Raw genomic sequence first — 18,831 nt, forward strand, 5'->3', positions numbered from 1 at the left:
TACCCACAAGCCCACTCTCCTCTCCTCTATACTCCGCCCCCAGCCACTGGGACCTCAGGTTAGTTTGCAAGCCCATGGCAGGAGCGAGGCAGAGGAGAAGGAGAAGAAAGGTCGGCATACATACAGAACTATCCATACCATGGAAAGTACAGCTGGACCGGTCACCAAGGAAACACCCCCCGGCAGACAGGTGCGTCAGGGTGGTCGCCTATGGAGTCGAAGAAAGAGACTTAACAGGTACAACATACGTCTCCTTTTCTTCTTCCTCCACTAGGGGGCACGGGAACAACTCTGGAACGTCCTAAACCTGTCCCCTATGGGCGGGGACGCTCCTGTGCTGCAGTGAGTACAGACGGCGTCCGAGGACGCAAAAGTGTAAAATCTTATAAAAGTAAGAGCAGATGACCATGTGGAAGCCTTACAGAGCGGTTCTGCAGAAGCCCCACAGCGTGCTGCCCATGAAGTCTCCACTGACTGGGTGGAATGGGCCTTTACCTCAGCAGGGGCAGGTGGGTTCACCACGGAATCAAGTTTGTCAGTTGCACATTATATTACTTATTGGTATGTTGAGATAACAAACCCCCAATGTATCAATCCCAAAAACACATCAGAACTGGGGGGTGCCACCACAGACAAATAATGTATACATAGCAATAAAGAGAAAACAAAATGTCAAATGTGGTGCACAAATAAAGAATACATTATAACATAACCTTTAATATTTCCCATTTAATATTCAGAAGCATATATTAAAACCAGAAAAATAAAACAAAGATAGAAGAACATGTGGAAAAAGTTCAGAAATGTGACTAAAATATACTGCATGCTTTATACCCACTTGAATGTTTCATTAATAAAGTTTTGCTTACAAGAAAAGGGTAGTGTCCAGTGTAATTAGAACGTTGGTAATTATGTTCAAAATGGCGTCTCCTATATTATATATATTATTTCAAAATGGTTTATAACCTACCAGTGAGTATTAATATATATATATATATATATATATATATATATATATATTAGTAATTCCAAAATGGTTTATAACCTACTAGCGAGTATTAGTAAAGAACTCACTCTCATTCCAGGTAATAACTTATCATGCCCTGTACTTAGTGTGCTTATAGTTCGATATCTTAATAACTAAATCTCTTAAGCAGCTCACAATAATATTTCTGGTCTTATATTTGCACATGACATGGGAGTGATTGTAGGCGATTCTAATTTATCTCTAATATAAATCACAGTAAGCATACAATTTGTGATACACAATACTTTTCTCTGGGATCATGTATATCCCTATACCTTCTTGTATGGGGTTAGATCCGCCTATATTGATTTATTTAACTATAGCTCAGCCATGACAAATAGTCTTGTATGCTTATGGGTAGTCAGAGTATGCAAATAATTAGATTACAAACTATTTATGTGAGCAATGGTTATTGTGCTGACATATTAAAATATGATCTGCCTAGAGAGCCCCTTATAAATGGTGCTTACTCTTCCTGGCAGCTCCACACTACTGCAAGTGAGGTTGTTACTCAATCGCAACAATTAAGGCTTATCATGCCCAGTTATTCAGTGTGACTGATAATAATTCAATTGCCTAGTATACAAGTCTTGTAGACAGTTCACAAAATATTTCTGGTCTTATACTTATCACATGAAATTTTATGAATGTACTTATAGGTGTTTCTGATCGATCTCCAATACAGTCACAGTGAACAATGGCCCTCATTCAGAGCCACTCGCTAGCGGCAGTACGCTCGTTCCGAGCGATGTTCGCACATCTGCGCATGCGTACGGTTTGTAGTACGCATGCGCGAACCAGTCAGTGCGGCCAAAAATCATTTGTACGCAATATAGCGAGTGCCTGCTATTTTGAGTGACAGAATGAGGCGTATGTGGGTGGTAACAGGGGAAGGTGCTTGAAAACGGGGAGTGGAGATCCAATCGCAGGCGTGCTTAAAGGTCAAAACGGGCGTTTTATGGGTGTGCTTATTTAAAACAGCAGCGTCAATGACCACGTCACTTGTTTTTTTTTAACTCAGAACTGCTCGCAAAATAGCGGTTGAAAAAACCAACCACAAGAATAGCGAGCAGTTCATATCCTGTTTGATGTACTCGATTAATCTAATAAATAGCGGACATGACGTATGGTGCGAGCGGACAGGGGGCGTTTTTATCAAATAAACGAGCGTATGTTTTGCTCGCTCGTTCAGACTTAGAGGTGTGAACAGACTGCAATGTGCGAACGGATCATTTGCATAGCCACCCCTTGTTTTTGAACGAACGAACGCAAATAGCGAACGGCTCTGAATGAGGGCCAATGTTTGTCACTAGTATCACATATATATATACAGGTTGAGTCTCCCATTTTTTTTGGCATGACTGAGATAATGAAACCTTTGATTGTTGATGGCTCAATGTACACAAACTTTGTCTAAGGCACAAATTATTAAAAATAATGTATAAAATGACCTACAGGCTGTGTGTATAGGGTGTATATGAAACAAATGAATTTCATGTATGTACACAAACTTTGTTTGAGCCACAAAATTATTGAAAAAATTGTATAAATTTACCTGCAGGCTGTGTGTATAAGGTGTATATAACACATAAATGCATTCTGTGTGTATATTTGGGTCCCATTCCCAAGATATTTAATTATGGTATGCAAATATTCTAAAATACGGAATATTCCCTTATCCAAACTACCCCTGGTCCCAAGCATTTTGGATATGGGAGACTCAACCTGTATATATCTCCTCTTATATGGAATAATATCAACCTATAATGTTTTACTTCAGTCCAGCCATGGTACTTCATCTGTGTAAATAATACAGTACTCATGGGTAGTCAGAGTATGCAATTGATTAGGTTACACACGGTGTTGCTGTGAGCAAGGTTTATTATACGGTCACATTAACATATGATCTGCCCAGAGAGCTACTGAAAAATGGTGCTTCCTCTCCCTGGCAGCCACACACTACTGAGGCTGAAGTGATTATACGGCCACATTAATTAAAGCGCTCTCGGGACTAACTCCTTTTTATTAATATCCAGATGACATGTTAGTACTGTATATATTATTAGTTTCACTATATAGCTTTTTCAAGGCAAATCTGATTGTTTGCCAGATCTGCCTTATATACTGGACATACACTCATCTCGCCAATCATGTTCTCATTAGTTGTATCGACCAACAGCAGGGTGCCACGTATTACGTTCCTGGTACCGATCATGTGATCAGCAAGCCATTCTGGAAGCCCTATAATATTTATTCAGATCCCCCATTTGAGTTCCGAATGGATCAAACATCCTCTAGTATGGGTAGGTTTGATCAATCGATAACCTAACCAAAGAGGGTATTAACTGACATAAGTCAGTGTTTGTAAATCTTCATACTAATTAAAATCTATTTACTACACTAATATTAAGTCTGGGATTCATGTAGATTTCATCCTCCCAGCTTGGCACCTTATCAATTTGATCACGGACACTCCGGTCACGTGATTGACATATTCCTTCCTTCATGCAATTGCAATGACATCCATTTCAGGTTACACAATAGAGTGCTGAGTCATTCATTTCTCCCTTCATGTGAGCAGACCAGGTTAATCGAATACCTAGCCTAAAATTACACTGATAATATAGTGAGTGTTTCAATCATTTTTACCACATAATCGAACAAGTTAATCAAAAATTATTCTCTCCATTAATTGGATTCCAATATGCTATAAATAATCCATAATTATATCATAACAAAACAGATTCCCAAATTTCTCCTATTCTACTGTATTTCTGGCAATTGATACTTATATTGTATTCATCAAACTGTATAAAAGAGAGAACGGAACTTTATTGCTTAGAGATTAAATGTTGTGTAGTGTTTACATTTTAATTAGGGAATAATCCTTATTGTATTTAGTATATTTATTTATTTCATGAAAAATATATCTTGTGTCTAGTAATATATATACGAGACTATTTATTCATAGAACCCTCTATTGGAATTATGAATTAATCGCACTTCAGCCTGGATTACTAGCTGTTGGAATACACATAGTCCATCCTTTAATTCCATGTATTTTACATTAAATAGGAAACAAGATGTACACTAAATAAAATAAAATGCATGTGTAATGAATATTGCTGAATTTATTAATGTATAGCATATTTATCATTCCAAATATAAAATACAGATCTACTTAAATCACTAAATTTGTTTGATTGTGTGATATTTAGTCATTGTACTATTAGTAGGGTTAGCGAATACAATTATCAACTATGTAAAGTGAAATAAAAAATGTGATGTATAATCAATAATATGACCATAACAATGTGTTATGATTATTTGGGTGTACAAAAAAATGTTAGGTGACTAAAAAAAAAAAAGTGTGTGCAAGACGAATCACAAAACGTGCTCAAAAGTGTAAAGGTGTACATTATAAATTGTGAGGATATGGATATTTATTACTAATGTCCAGCTGTAGTATTTCTAAATTTACATAAATTATGAAGGGAATGAATATTCATTAATATATATCAATCTAGTCTAAGTATTAATATCCCTTAAATAGTTGTGTTTAAAAATCCATAATGGAAATATACGTTGTTGTGGTTGTTACTAAAGATAAAAGAGAACAGAAAAGAAAAAAAATACTTAAATGAATCTTTTTTGAATTTGAGGGGAGTCTATTTCAAAGATAGGACTACTTCAGAAAAGCCAGAAAAGCCATAGTTATTCAAAGGAAGTCCTCTTTAAAAAGCAGGGCTATTTCAAATAGGCTGTGTAGTTATTCTTTTCATTTAGGCATATTGGTGTCAATGTATTCATTAGAAATAGGAGTTTCGTCTCCTGTCTCAAAAGTTCACCATCAATGTCTCCCCTTCTGATATCCATGTTGACCTTTCTCATGCCAAAAACTGTCAATCCCTTAGGATTACTTTGATCATATTCTAAAAATTGCCTAGCCACTGGTGTCAGTGGTCTCATCATTCATTGATCTTTTTCGGCATTCCATATGCTCCTCCGGTTGCTCCAAAACTGTCTTTTTATGTGGCCTTTTGGGTTTTCCCAAATGTAGCTTTTCTTACATGAACATTGTAAATAACTGCTGCTGTGTCGCAGTTAATGTGTTCATTTAAATACAAAGTTTTTTTGTACCTGTCACAGTACATTTTTGTAGGTAACATAACTGAGCATGCCTTACATATTTTTAAAAATACAGGTTTTTTGATACTTCCCAGATGACTGAACTAAGTTGTCTTTCAAATTTTTGGATCTCCTCCAACTAATTGGAATCTTATCTCCCAGAATTGAGTCTGCGTCTGTACACAGTATATCTAAATGTCTGTGAAGGACACTTTGGAAGTCCCTCCATTCGTGACAGAAGGTCCCTACAAATCTTATGCCTTTCTCCTTAATTTTAATTACCAGGAGAGGGAGACATCTATGGTCAGGGAGACATCTAGGAAATTGATTTTCTCTTTACTCACTTCATGCAAGAGTCTCAATTTAGTTTGTTGGAATTTAATTTCATGAGAAATTATTCAACAATCTCTATCTCACCCTCCCAAATTATCAAGAGATCAATATATCTTAAGCATAAAATGATGTGGTTGTGTTCAATGAGGATAATGACTTCTATACCAATCTCTCTCACCACCCCAGGTACAGATTTACATAAGTGGGGGCACACGTGGTCTTCATCGCAGTACCCTGTACCTAGAGGTAGAAGCCGCCATTACAAACAAAATCATTTTTAGTGAGCACAAATCACAATAGTGTAAGTAGAAAGTTGTTGAAGTCATTATCCTGATCCATGCTTAACAAATATTTGGCATTGATCCCATGCTCTTGCTTTATGCTTGTGTAGAGACTCTCATCATCATCTTATCAACCATGTATTAATGTCAAGAATTATATCCTGGATCTTGTTCAACACATCTAGTGTGTCTCATATATGAAGGTAACCCGGATACATACTTTCTCAAATGGGAGTCCAAAAATTTGCTGGCATTCTCTGTCAAACTGCCCATTCCAGAGATGTTAGGCCTCCCTGTGGATCTTTTGGTAAAAGACACAAGGTAGGAATGTTAGGATTTTCCGTTTTTTAAAAATCTAAGTCTGTTTTGGTGAGGATACCATTATTTTTGGCTCTCTTGATGACCATGTTGTATTTCTTTCGGGCTCATAGAACTACATTACCCCCCTTATCGGAGAGGTTGATGACTACGTCATCCCATTTTTGCATCTCTTTTTAGGATTTTCTCTCATCTCTATTTACATTGTACTCACATTGTTTGATTATTTAGTTTTTTTCTAGCTGGTCCAAATCTTTACTTACTAGGACTATATAGACCTTTTGGTGGAATGTTGTGAAGTCAGGTGAGAATGTAGATATTTTTTCTTAAGAGGTATTGTTGGGTGATCTCTGTGAATTACTCCGATGATCTAACAGCTATACTCATCTTGGAGAAATTGAGAGGCACATCAACTTACTTGGGATGGGTTCCACTAGTGGCTGAGTTGATGAGCCTCTCAATTCCTTCAAGATGAGTACAGCTGTTAGATCATCGGATGTGAGATCATCAACTGTGAGTGTTGTACCTATAGGAGATACATCCATTCTGTCATTATCTAGGTCAAGTGACCTGTCTTTCTTCTTTGCACACTTTTTTAGGAGGAGTTTTCTAGCGAAGAGGTTTAAGTCTTTCTCAAATTAAAATCTGTCAAAGGACTGCGCTGGTGAAAAAGATAGTCCTTTAATGAGAACTTCAATCTGTGGAGGGGCAAGTATCTTATCAGTTAAATTAATGATTCTAAGGATATCCACCTAATTTATTTCCTGTATCTGCGGAGGTCCCTGTGTTCTTCCCTGCACTCTGGAATCTCTTTTTCCTCTTTCCACTCTAGTCCTCTTGAAACCTGTCCTAAGATCTGCTTAGTAGCTGGTCATCCTTTCTTGTGAAAATCGTACAGGACAAAAAGAGTCAGACTTACAAAACCTGGAAAAAAAACCTGGAAGGTGGACGCTGTCGAAAAGTAAGAACGTAGCCTCGAGACACAACGTCCTTGAGCCAAGCTTCTGTTATGGTCAGCATCCATACTGCCGAAAAACAAAGAAGCCGGCCTCCTATTTTGAGGTCCCCCGGGAGGAGGCCCACCCCATCATGCAGGAGGCTTGTCCGCTGGACGTCTGGCCTGCTTACCTCTGGGCTAGGAGCTTTTGGAGGTAGAACCCTCTGGCCTTACCCCACGAACTGAAGTCCTGGGTCTCGTAGTGGTAGATGGCAGAAAATCAGATTTTTAGGCTGAAAACATAGTCACGATTTTGTCCAGTTCTAGACCAAATAGGATGTCACCCGAATAAGGAAGAGTTTCCAGAGCCTTATTAGATTCTGTATCCGCTTTCCAAGTGTGCAGCCTTCTAGCCGCAACTGCAGAAGCAAAAACCTTAGGAGGTTAAAAGTCCAAAATCTATAGCTGCTTCAGATAAGAAGCCGCTTCCCTGACGTGTGCAACCATAGCCACTAAGTCACTCCTATGGGCGCCTAAGGTAAGACCGTCCTCCAAGGAGTCTGCCCAGAAGCCTACATCTTTAGCTATCCAAGCAGATCCCAGGGCTGGGCGAGCCAGGGATCCTGCATTCATATAAATGGTCTTCCAGAAATTACCCAACTTCCTATCGGTAGGATCTTTAAGAGATAATGTATTTGGTATAGGTAGGAGGGATGACCTAACAAGGCGGGTAATATGGGCATCCATAGTGAGGAGACTCCCATTTAGCCCTATCCACTGCAGGTAGCGATATGCTTGGAAACGTCTACAAGGTTGTGTCCATGCTTCCGCCAGGAGATCTTCTAGCTGTGCAGAAGATGGAAATTCCGCCACTTAATTTTTCTGTCTTTTAAAGATGCATTAGATCTAGGAGGATGTTCCTCTTCCTCCAATAACAGAATAGATTTAACTGCTCTAATAAGAGCTTCTATGTCTACAGGGTACATAGTTTCCTCTGGAAAAGAGGAAGTCTCCATGTCTGAAGCAATGGGGCGCTAGCCTCACCATCTGAGTAAGCTTCTGAATCCGAACCCCTGTCAGGTAATAGAGTGGGACTTATATGTGGACCAGGCCTATGCCTAGGAGCCCTATCCTTATCAAGCATTTGCTGAAAAGATGTGGACACCTGAGCAAACCCTTGGACAGACTGAGCAAAAGTTTACATCCAGGGAGGCTCTGCCATGGCAAGCTGTACAGGGACAGGTGGCATAGGCACTGACATCTACAAATTGTGACATTAGCTGTGTCAGACAAGACGCTCACCTGCTGCAGGGCCCCAAAACAATTGACACACAGGCCATTATGCTCTGGATCCTGAGGTGAAATGACAGTTAGACAGTGTTTACATGTGCGCATTGCTGTAGCGCCCATCTTCTTAGTAGCTTTATTTCTGGACATGTTGTAGTCGCAGAAAAAAAAAAACACACACACACCAAAAAGCTAGTGAGGTGTTAGCAAAACAAGGATCTTTAGTAGTGCAGTATATCATTAGTGCAGTATATAATATATAGAATTATATGAAAGTTAAAGGCAGCAAAACTGTCAATACAACCAAACTGTATCCAACCCTGCAAGGGATGTTCCCCCAGTGACCAGCCCCAGCAGCACAGATGTGAGGAAATACACTTACATACACCAAGCAGACCACTCGATGCAGAAAGTGGGCAAAAGCTCAACAAACCAGCCTACATTAGCAGGAAGGAGCAATAACTCTAGCGTGGCTGCTGGGAGCAGGAAATGAGAGTAGATTGAAGCCTTGTGCGTCTCTCTATCTAACGCTGAGGCAATGAGCTAAAATGGTCGCGTTCTGGAGGGGAGAGGAGAGAAGGGAGGTTGGAGCCTGGGGCTTACTGCCGCTAAGGGAGAACGCGCCTCAGGCTTGGGGGAGGGGCTAACAGGGAAGCGCCGGCTCCCCCAGCTTGCTTTAACCCCAGGGACATGTCATCGCTGCTATAAGCTGCCCCGTTACACAAAGTGTCTCTGGTGGTCTAGTGTCATAGCGCGGTCAGACCGGGTGCCTGCACTAACAGCACCACTGGAGGTCTCCAGCTCCCGCAGTCTAACTAGCTTTAATCCCCCTCAGAGTGTCGGCTGCGGTTGACAAGTCCTGTGTGCTTTGGCAGCAATGGGAGTCCCACGGACGAAGTCACTGACCCAGTCGCCAGTGCTGCGGCCACTGGCGCTGGGGCAGAAGTGAGGACATCCTATAGGACGCCTTCCACTGCCCATTCATAAATAAACTAGGTTTTAAAATAAGGATTAAATAAATAATACTCGAAAGACCACCTAAAGTAGCCCCCCTAATAACTGGTGCCCAGCTCCTGCCGGCACCAAACTCAAATCGAGGTCCCAGTGGCTGTGGGTGGGGTATAGAGGAGAGTGGGCTTGTGATTAAAAGTCTCTCCTCTCCAGGTTATACCCAGAGTTGTCCCTGTGCCCCCTAGTGGAGGAAGAAAAAAAAGAAGTTGTGGCCGGCGAAAAGCCAGAGAAACAAGAGAAAACGCATATGTGCGAATGGCGAAACTAGTGAAAAGGACTGCCTATCAGTCTGTACCCCATAAAAAGCCTAACTGACCTTGGAAATCAATATAGAAGTGTATTAATAGCCCTAATTAAATATTTTGTGTTCTTAAATTGAGTCAAAGTGCTGTTATATGCATATTTGCTTAAGTGTGGAAAAATGATCTAAAGCAATTTCTTTTGTGAAAAATAATTGCTGTAGTTAAATTGGGGGTAAAATGGGTACTAGTATATTTTGGGGTCTCTAAACTGCCTTTTAAAAATCTTTAAAAAACACACCTGCTGCAGCCTCCTGCTAAAATCACCTGTCCCATCCATACAGCACCCCAAAATACCAGACCCAGTACTTTATACCCATTTTCAAACACTTTTTACTTTTTCACCCCAAAATGACATGACTTTTTTAGGGGGAATTACGCTATTTTTCTGACTAATTAGTCATTAGGGGGAGTGTCCAAAGGGTTCCCCACATTTTTAGCCCAAAATAGGGATGTTGGGCAACTTTTCCCCTGCCTCTGGGTGGAAACACTTTTACGCCTGTCTTTGCCTATGGACTTTTCGCACATGTGAAAACGTCCTGCAATTGAATAGGGCGATATGCGGGAATGTGGTGAAAACATCGCATTGGCAAACGCTTTCTGCCGATCGCGGTTTTTCACCTCTAATTGATTTCGGCCCTTTGGGGGAGATTTATTAAATCTTGGAGAGAGATAAAGTACCAACCATTCAACTTCTGTAATTTTTCTAACACAGTTATGACAGTTAGAAGCCGATTGGTTGGTACTTTATTTCTCTATCCACTTTATATCTTTCCAAGATTTGATAAATCCTTCCTTATATATTAATATAAAATCAGAATTTTTTCATGTTAAAGGTTATAAATGAAGAGATCTGTGGCCAATTATTTATCCTAATTCTCCAATCCATAATTAGCAGAGGGCTACACGCAGATTAGTGTGCAGGACCCATTCTGCGAGTGTGCAGAATAGGTCCTGCTCAATCGCACGCAAGGGGCAGTGTGGGGGCGGCCGGCATTCCCGGAAACGGGAGTGGCCAGCCCAGAGACTGCGTGGATGTACTCAGTCTTCTGGGCTTGCAAGTCAGCCAGTCTGAGTAAGCTGAGGCTTACTCAGCTATCTGGCACCGTCCACCATCTTGACCATCGACCACCCATGGTCGTGATGGTGATCCCAGCCTGCGATCTCTGTCGCACTGCTGGGATCACAAATGCAGCAGGGGGTGTCATACACCTCCTGCTGCATTTGTCTTATTGCAAGGATCGCATTGCAAAGCTGCCTGCGTGCATACATTATATCTATAGCCTGCGTGCAGCTTTGCAATTGCGATCCTTGCTGAATCACCCCCAGAGTCTTGAGCAGTAACAAATAAATCTATCATATGGGTACATTTACCAAGCAGGGGATTTGATGGAGTTTTGAAACCCCAGCACATCGCTGGCAGATGGAATCACCAAACCACTACTATTCAGCAGCTTTGATTAAGTAATTTAACCACTTTTTTTACATGGGATTTTGACCAAACAGTCACTAAACCACCACTTCTATCTGCCCATTCAGAAGCTGAGGAATCACAATACACTGGTAATGAGGGCAAGCATTATGTATTGAATGAGGAGGCAGAGAACATTGAGAATTCTCTAATGGGGGAAATAATATTTCATTATAATGATTAATTTAATAAAAAAATAGCAATATTATTTATTAATTATATTAATTGGACAATATGAATTAATTGTGACGTTTCAAATGTTTTGTGACTGGGACAATATTTCTTATTTGATGTATTATTACTATTGTTAATAATAATTGTCTTTTTGTACTGGGAGTATTAGTAACAATGTATGTTCTGATCTCCATTGCTTGAGCCCACTTTTGGACAAGGCTCACTTATTTTATCCACCCTACATGCAGCCTTTAAAGAAGGGCCTCTCCCACTAAACCTCCTGTTAGCTGACGCCAGGTGATGCCGTGCTGTGAGCTCACAGTGCAGGGAGAAATAATCCGGTCATGCTTCTCCTATACAGCGTTACCAAGTTCTATTATTTACCTATGGGAGGGGAATGGATTCTTCTACTCACACCAGCAGCAGCAATAATAACTGCCCTGTGCCTAACCCTAACCTCCCCTGTAAGTACCTAAACCTAACCCCCCCTTCCCCGCTGCCTAAACCTAAGTCTCCTGGGGGGGTGCCTAACCCTAACCTCCCCCCGGGGGTGCCTATCCCTAACCCTCCCTTCCCCTAGCCTAACCCTAACCCTCCCAGGGGGGTGCCTAACCCCAAGTCCCCCCGGGAGCCCTAAACCTAACCCTTCCCCCCCCCCTCCGCAGCTGCCCGCACCCGGTGCCCGGCTTACCTTCGTTCGGTATGCCGGGAGTCGGTTTTCCGGCATCTGGTTAATGACAGGCGTCAAGTTTTCGACGCCTGTCATTAGTACCACGCCGGGATTACAGTGTCTGGAAGCCGGCGGTCGGTATTTAGACCGTCGGCTTCTGGACTACATCCCGGCTTCAGACCTCCTCTAATTTCTACAAGGCGATGTTGGGGGACTAACTGGACTTGCATAAATGCATACATGCATATTATAGTGCAATAGTAAATCTTGTGTATATACTACATCCAAATAACTATAACACCAATTAGGTCTTCAGTGTGTTCTCTTAAGGGCTAAAGACACAAGGGCACTTTTTTGTTCATGTATTTCAAGCCTTGATGAACTGATCCACTCTGTTGGCCTGTTACGCTATTAGCAGTATCAGTATTCCTGTAACATTAGCCTAATCGGAAACTTTCCTACAGAGATAACATGGATACCACAGATCAATACCATGAGGTATGGTTAAAATACTACATTTGTTTTCTTGTAACAGATGAGAGTTTGGGGTATATTACAGCTATGATTGATCATATGTAGCTAGCAATATAACAGTAGACAGAGTCCGATTCCTGGGTGCATATACACAAGACACCATGGTGTAGTACTCTGTTTCAAAGACTAGTCTACATCAACAAAACAGCACTGTATATGCTTTGTAGAATATGTTTTGCACCAGAATGTGGCTCACCAAGAACAGGTCTGTGACCTGCTCAGAATTGCTGATGTTCCTATAGTCCATCCCATTCTAATTGTCACTTTTGAGGGTACCAAGAAGGGAAACTCACTCTAGGGACTGGCTGGTTGACGCTACGCTCTCCTATTGCTTATCACTGAATAAGAGGTTAGCTGCAGAGAAGTATTGCTGGTTGGCAGGGGAAGGGTTAAATAAAATACACAAGATTGGGAACCGCCTGTTAAGACTACTTCCTAGATAGTAAACTCTCACAAGCTGAACCCTCGCTACCTTGCGTCTCATATCTGCCCTATGTCCGTCTACCCTGTTTATTTTTCCTATTAAGCTTTATGCCACAATTATTTAAGTTATTAATATTCTGCTTAATTCAACTTATACATATAGAATCTGTACTTGTTTTATGATGCTTGTCACTGTGCAACTCTTACTTATATCTGTAAGGCATGTCTCGATAGTATGAATAATTTATACTCCTGGATTTGTGTGCTGACTGTCTGGAGCTGCAGAATTTGTGGCACTATATAAATACACTATGATGATATGATGGTGACCTCCCAGGAATGTACAGTAGCCGGACTCTTTGTGACCCACGTACTGCAGAGCAGTGTTTTATCCTACTGGTGTTAGTGGTCACTAGTGAATTCCGGTGCATTTGTGTAACGCATACACTGAACCTACCTTTGTGCAAGGTGTTATCTGGCCTCTGTAGTTTGAAGCTTGCTCCTATATTATCTTGTCTAAATATATACGTACTGCAACATGATGTTACAGCCTTTGCACCCAATTCTGGGCGCACATATTCTAGACTTGTTTTGATAGCGCATGGTACTAGCAAAAGTAGTTTATTATAATCCCATTTTGTGCATGGTGGAAGGATGGATATGCACTACTTACTGAAGATAGTCACTGCATATAACGTGCGCTGTGCGACTGCAATTTTGTGGGTTAAATACACAGTTAATCCCTACTGAGTGAAATTCATAGATATAGTGATTATGTTTTCTGATAAAATATACATAAAAGTGCATGGTTGAAGTCTGTACACTCACTAGTCGGGAACTTGTGAATGAATGACAGTGAATACTTACTTGTCCTGGCTTCCTAAGTAAACATTGTACTATGTGAATAACACGGAGCACTTCACTCTTTTCCAGCTTCGCTTTAAGATGTTGCTCCAGCAGCTGCCACTGCGTTGCACCTAAAGCAAGATCAGAATATTATTGGGACAACTTGTCAGCTGTAAAAAATATATATTGCAGTGTCTACTGTTTAGTCCAGGGGTAGGCAAGTAGTGGCACTACAGATGCTATTTAACTATACATCCCAACATGCCCTGCCATAGTTTCAGCATGCCCTAACAGTAAACTTGTGGTAGGAATTGTTGGGATGTGTAGTTCCACAACAGCTGGAGTGCCACACTTTGTATACCCTTGATTAGACCATTGACCAATTCTCTCATTCAGGGCCATAACTAGGGTGGTGCGGCCTGTGCCATGGCACAGGGCACCGCAGGGCAGGGGCCGCTGTTTGGACCTGTCAATTTTCCTGTTTATTATCATTCTCACTTGTAGCTTCCTCTTCTTTTATCCCCAGCATCTCCTGGCCTCCCCTATCTCTTCACTGGCCCTTCCCCATGAGGCCATGGCCCTTTTTCAGGTGCACTCTCTCATGTCCCTATTTAAAAATGGGGGGGGGGGGGGGTTCCAATGCACTTTCTGGCACAGGGCACCAAAATGTCTAGTTATGGCTCTGCTCTCATTTTACTGAATAGCAATCCAGCACTGCAATGTTGGTCTGTGTGTTATTTTTATTTAAAAGCACCAAAGTTCAAAATCAGATTTTTAATGTGCCATTGTTACCCTATCTTAGGATAACACAGTGGGTTCTCAACTCCAGTCCTCAAGTGCCCCATCAGGTCATGTTAGGGTATGCGGTTGGACACCTTGTCACTAGGACTGCTGCTCTATAAGGAGACTTAGGTCCGTATTCAATTAGTAAAGTTTCTCATGCCGGACTTTGCCTACATCGCGTATTTTAGCCGCGGAAACATATCGCGTGCGTACCTGCAATTCGACCGGTTCAATTCCAAAAGACGCCAAAACGTGGTGTCAGAATCAGGGAAATCAGCCTGAACCCCCAAAAAAGATGCAGAAACATTGGGAATCAATGTAGTAGTGCCCGAATAGTCCTAAAAAAACTGGGGTACTTGAGTTCGCAGAATTGCCACTAATTAGCGTATTTGCACAAGTGGTGAAGAATGGCATAAAGCTGTATTTTTTGGAGACAATAAGTAGTCCTGGCAAATTTGGAGTACCCGAAAATGGGTGCTAGCATATTTTAATGTATCTAAAGTACAGTTTTAATAATTGCGAATTTCCACAATCAGAAAAGCACCTGCAATCCCAAAAACACTTGACCCCTTCTTAGAGCACCCCCAGAACTTTATTTTGCTAACTTGCAAACTTGTCCCCCCACTTTGCCACCCCAAATTCAAAGTACTTTTATGGGGTGTTCCTCACTTTTTTTAGGTTTTTTTTTTTTTTACACAGTTGTCCTTTGGGTGGCTGTCCCAAGGGTTCTGAGTGGTTTCCCATCTTTGCACCCCAAAATAAAAATGTTGCACTTCTTTTCTCCTGCTATTCAGAGGTGAATCTTTTTCGCCTATTACATTGCATTGACTTTCCGTGTACGCGAAAAGCGGATGGAATTGAATACGGAAATAAGTTTCTACCTGGTGAAAAGTCGCAATCGGCGATACTTTTTCGCGGATCTCGGCTTTTCACTTCTAATTGATTAAGGCCCTTAATTGTAATTCTCTTAACAAATAAGATGATTTTTATTCTTCTTGACGTACATAAATTTGCAATCCTGTGTTTATTGTAAAAAAATGATTGACATACTAGCCGTTGCCAGCGGCTTTGCCCACGATGAAATCGCTTCTGTCAAAAAAGATTTATTTGAGGTGTTCTAGTTGTATTGCTTTACATAGGGGCCCTGTCAGGTGATTGGCCCACGTGACCAGCAGCGCTGTTCAGACTGGTGGCAGCAGCACCTTCACCCACCACTCACACCAATGTCACTGTGTGCCCTGTGCACAGACTGCTATGTAGCCTATCCTATTCATGTGAACACGGGCACAAAGCACCTCTCTCCCCGGCCCTTACCAGCCGCATGCATTGTGTCTCACCTATCTCTAGCATTGATAATGTCAATACATTTATTTTTTTCTTGTTATTGCTCAGGTGTAACTTGACGGATCAATATGAAACAAGTGCAGGTTATTTCTAGGAGTTCCCACTACAACATAATGTAGTTTTCATGAAAATCTGTTCAATAGTTTTTACGCCAACTTTAGACAGACAAACAAACACAGGCAATTGCTAAGGGGGGGGGGGAGTTCAAAGGAGGGAATACACAATGACGTAATTTCCTGTGAAGCAAAATCATGGAGTCTTTGGACCCCCAACATTACTGGGCATCCAGGAGGCTGGTCCACCCCACCAGGAACTGAGAGACCCCCAAAATTCAGGGGCCTTCCAGACATTCCGGGAGAGTGGGTTATTCATGAGGTGAGTACTTACATCATAAACATATAGATAAGCCTGATGTATTTTTCATTCTGGCATAAACCCACTTATTAGATATGTAGGCACTAAATATCCACTTAATTAAAATGATACCTAAAAGGCACCTTTTGTTCCACTTCTCAGACAGCATTCAATAGAGGTATATTGGTCCCTTGGAAGATAGGTCGTCACTGTTACTGAGGGAAGGTGAAGTATTTGTTGGGTTTCCCCCCTGGACCCACTCACTACTGACTATTGTATAAAGAGAGTTCATTTGAAAATTACTTTTATTCCTTACAATACATCTCTTTGTACATGAAACAGCAATATAGAAGGCTAAATTATATGAACTATGTATGACAAACAATAGATGGCATGTTTAGATGTGGTACCTGAGTAAATGAAGTGGAGAATGTCAGATAAACATGTATGGAAGTGGGAGTCCTTAACAATGACTCTTACTGGAGAGTTCGGAGAGGTAACTGCGGGTCCTGGAAACACAGAGAAGAGGGTGTGCGCGGTCCTCCGTATACTGGAGTTATACATGTCCCTTGTAGGCATCACACCAAACAGCAGCATAAATACGGCGCTCACGCTGCACAGCACCACTCGGTGTGCGCCAGATAGCGGATTCATGTCAGCGGTACAGAAGATCACATCCACACTCTGACCGCGAACCAGCAAGTCTTGAATATCGGTAATATACCGCGAGGACTCTTCCTTCAAAACAGGCATCTTTTCTGTTAAAATATTTAATTCATCTCATAAATCATTATCTGACATGGTTATATTATAGTGTATGCTTGTATTTCTACAGAACAACATATACTGTATGTGCTGGAACAATAAGTTTTAATTACTGGTCAATACGGCAACCTCAACACATTCAAGTCTATATTTCACAGACACTGCCACTCAGGTATTGGTAAGAAATTAAAGGGAAAAGTAATTAAAGGTTTCCGACTACCAAAAATATAATCTGACCCTGCCTGAAGGGACACAAACCACTCACAATTAATAGAATGATTGTTTACAAGGCAAACAGGGCAGCACCAGGCACAAGTTGTTCAAAGTGATTCCAAATCAACAAAAAAAAAAAACATACGTACATTCAAACAGATGGACTGCCTGCACATGTGCTCTATATCACGTTATCCGATAATATATGTGTGTCCAATTTCATCCACACTTTGTGATTTACTTATGACTATCACAGACTTCATGTGCAATTGATACAGCCATGTGAATGATCATTAGTACATATACTTTTGGTTTGAACACTTAAGCTGGTGCTTCCTTTCTACAACCTAATGCTTCCTGAAACAGAAAATAAATGTATACTAATGAAAGATAGAGGGTGCTAGAGGCAATAGAATAAGTACAGCTCTATAAATAGTCACAGAACAATAAAAACATACAGTAGGAGCAATATGGGTGTGTTCTCTTTTTGTTTCTAGCTTCCATCCACATGATGCTGAACTTTCACATCAGCGTACACACGGTCAGATTTGTCAGATGAACGATTTCAATGATTTGAACGATTAAACGATTTGAACGATTTTACCAAAGTTTTGAACTATTGAACGATTTTTGACTGCATTAAAATGAATGGGATCGTCCAAGTCTGACTGCAAACCCATCAGATGTCAGATATCGTTATCTGACAAACGGGAACGCGCATCGTTGATCGTCCATCGTTCAGGCATGTCAGATATGAACGATTTTCCTTCAGATATGAACGACTGAACGATTTTTAAATCGTTATCGTTCATATCTGAAGGAAAAATCTGATCGTGTGTATGCACCATTAGTCTTTATTTTTGCATTAACTGTGCCAGAAGACATTTGGATCAATGTGAAAAAAAAAAATGGCTTAAGCACATTTACTTTCAACGTTTCACACATTCGCTCATTAGTAAACATACTGTGCTTGCTTTCTATTTGCAATTATGTAGCATTTGGGGGTGGGTACAAAGAGGGCACCAAGGAGGAATAGCCACGCTCCCCAAGATGTATGTGGGGCTCCGCTATTCACAATGGGACATGTTCCCTAAAATACCACAGTTGAAATCTGTTAGCAGGCCCTGCTTATGTGCTATATCCTTTTTATTCAAAGTAAATCTGATCTAATAGCCTGGGCCAGAGGTAGGGAACCTTTGCCTTTTAAGCTCCTGGATGGTGGCCGTGCTAGTGAGCTACAGGTTAGCTAAACAAAGCTAATCTAACAATACATGACATACATTACACAATCTTCAACTGTACTGATACTGATTTAGTAATAGTCTTCCCTGGACATATTTTCCTACTTTCAGCTATTGTCTTAGAGAAGATCCATATATAGATATTCCTAGTTATAGTTAGAAATAATGGATAATGGCGACAATTATGATGTCAACGTGGTTGAAATGTCGACATCTGGAAAATGCTGACATAAAAATGTCAACATATGGCATGTCGACATAATAAAAACGCTGCCTTTAGGGTTATGCATACCGTAAAAAAATCAAGGTTTTTCTTAGAATCCATCTGGGGAACACTGACACTGGGTTTTGAGACCAAGGAGTAGGCAATAAATCGTTAATACTAGAAGCTG

At 40.9% G+C, this 18,831-nt stretch overlaps 1 protein-coding gene across 3 annotated transcripts in view; it reads right to left on the reverse strand.

The window, feature by feature from the left end:
* Positions 1–18,831, reverse strand: part of RHOBTB3 (Rho related BTB domain containing 3) — an 82,377-nt gene that overhangs the window by 21,230 nt on the left and 42,316 nt on the right. For all 3 annotated transcript variants that reach the window (XM_088444632.1, XM_088444631.1, XM_088444633.1), the window contains exons 6-7: positions 16,631–16,978; positions 13,761–13,870 (exon numbers count right to left, since the gene is read on the reverse strand). In XM_088444632.1, coding sequence (XP_088300758.1) covers positions 13,761–13,870; positions 16,631–16,978 — 458 coding nt within the window. The remainder of the gene's footprint in view (positions 1–13,760; positions 13,871–16,630; positions 16,979–18,831) is intronic.

The sequence above is a fragment of the Taudactylus pleione genome, unplaced genomic scaffold (assembly GCF_031769625.1).
Source record: "Taudactylus pleione unplaced genomic scaffold, aTauple2 ptg000370l, whole genome shotgun sequence".
Classification (NCBI taxonomy): Eukaryota; Metazoa; Chordata; class Amphibia; order Anura; family Myobatrachidae; genus Taudactylus; species Taudactylus pleione.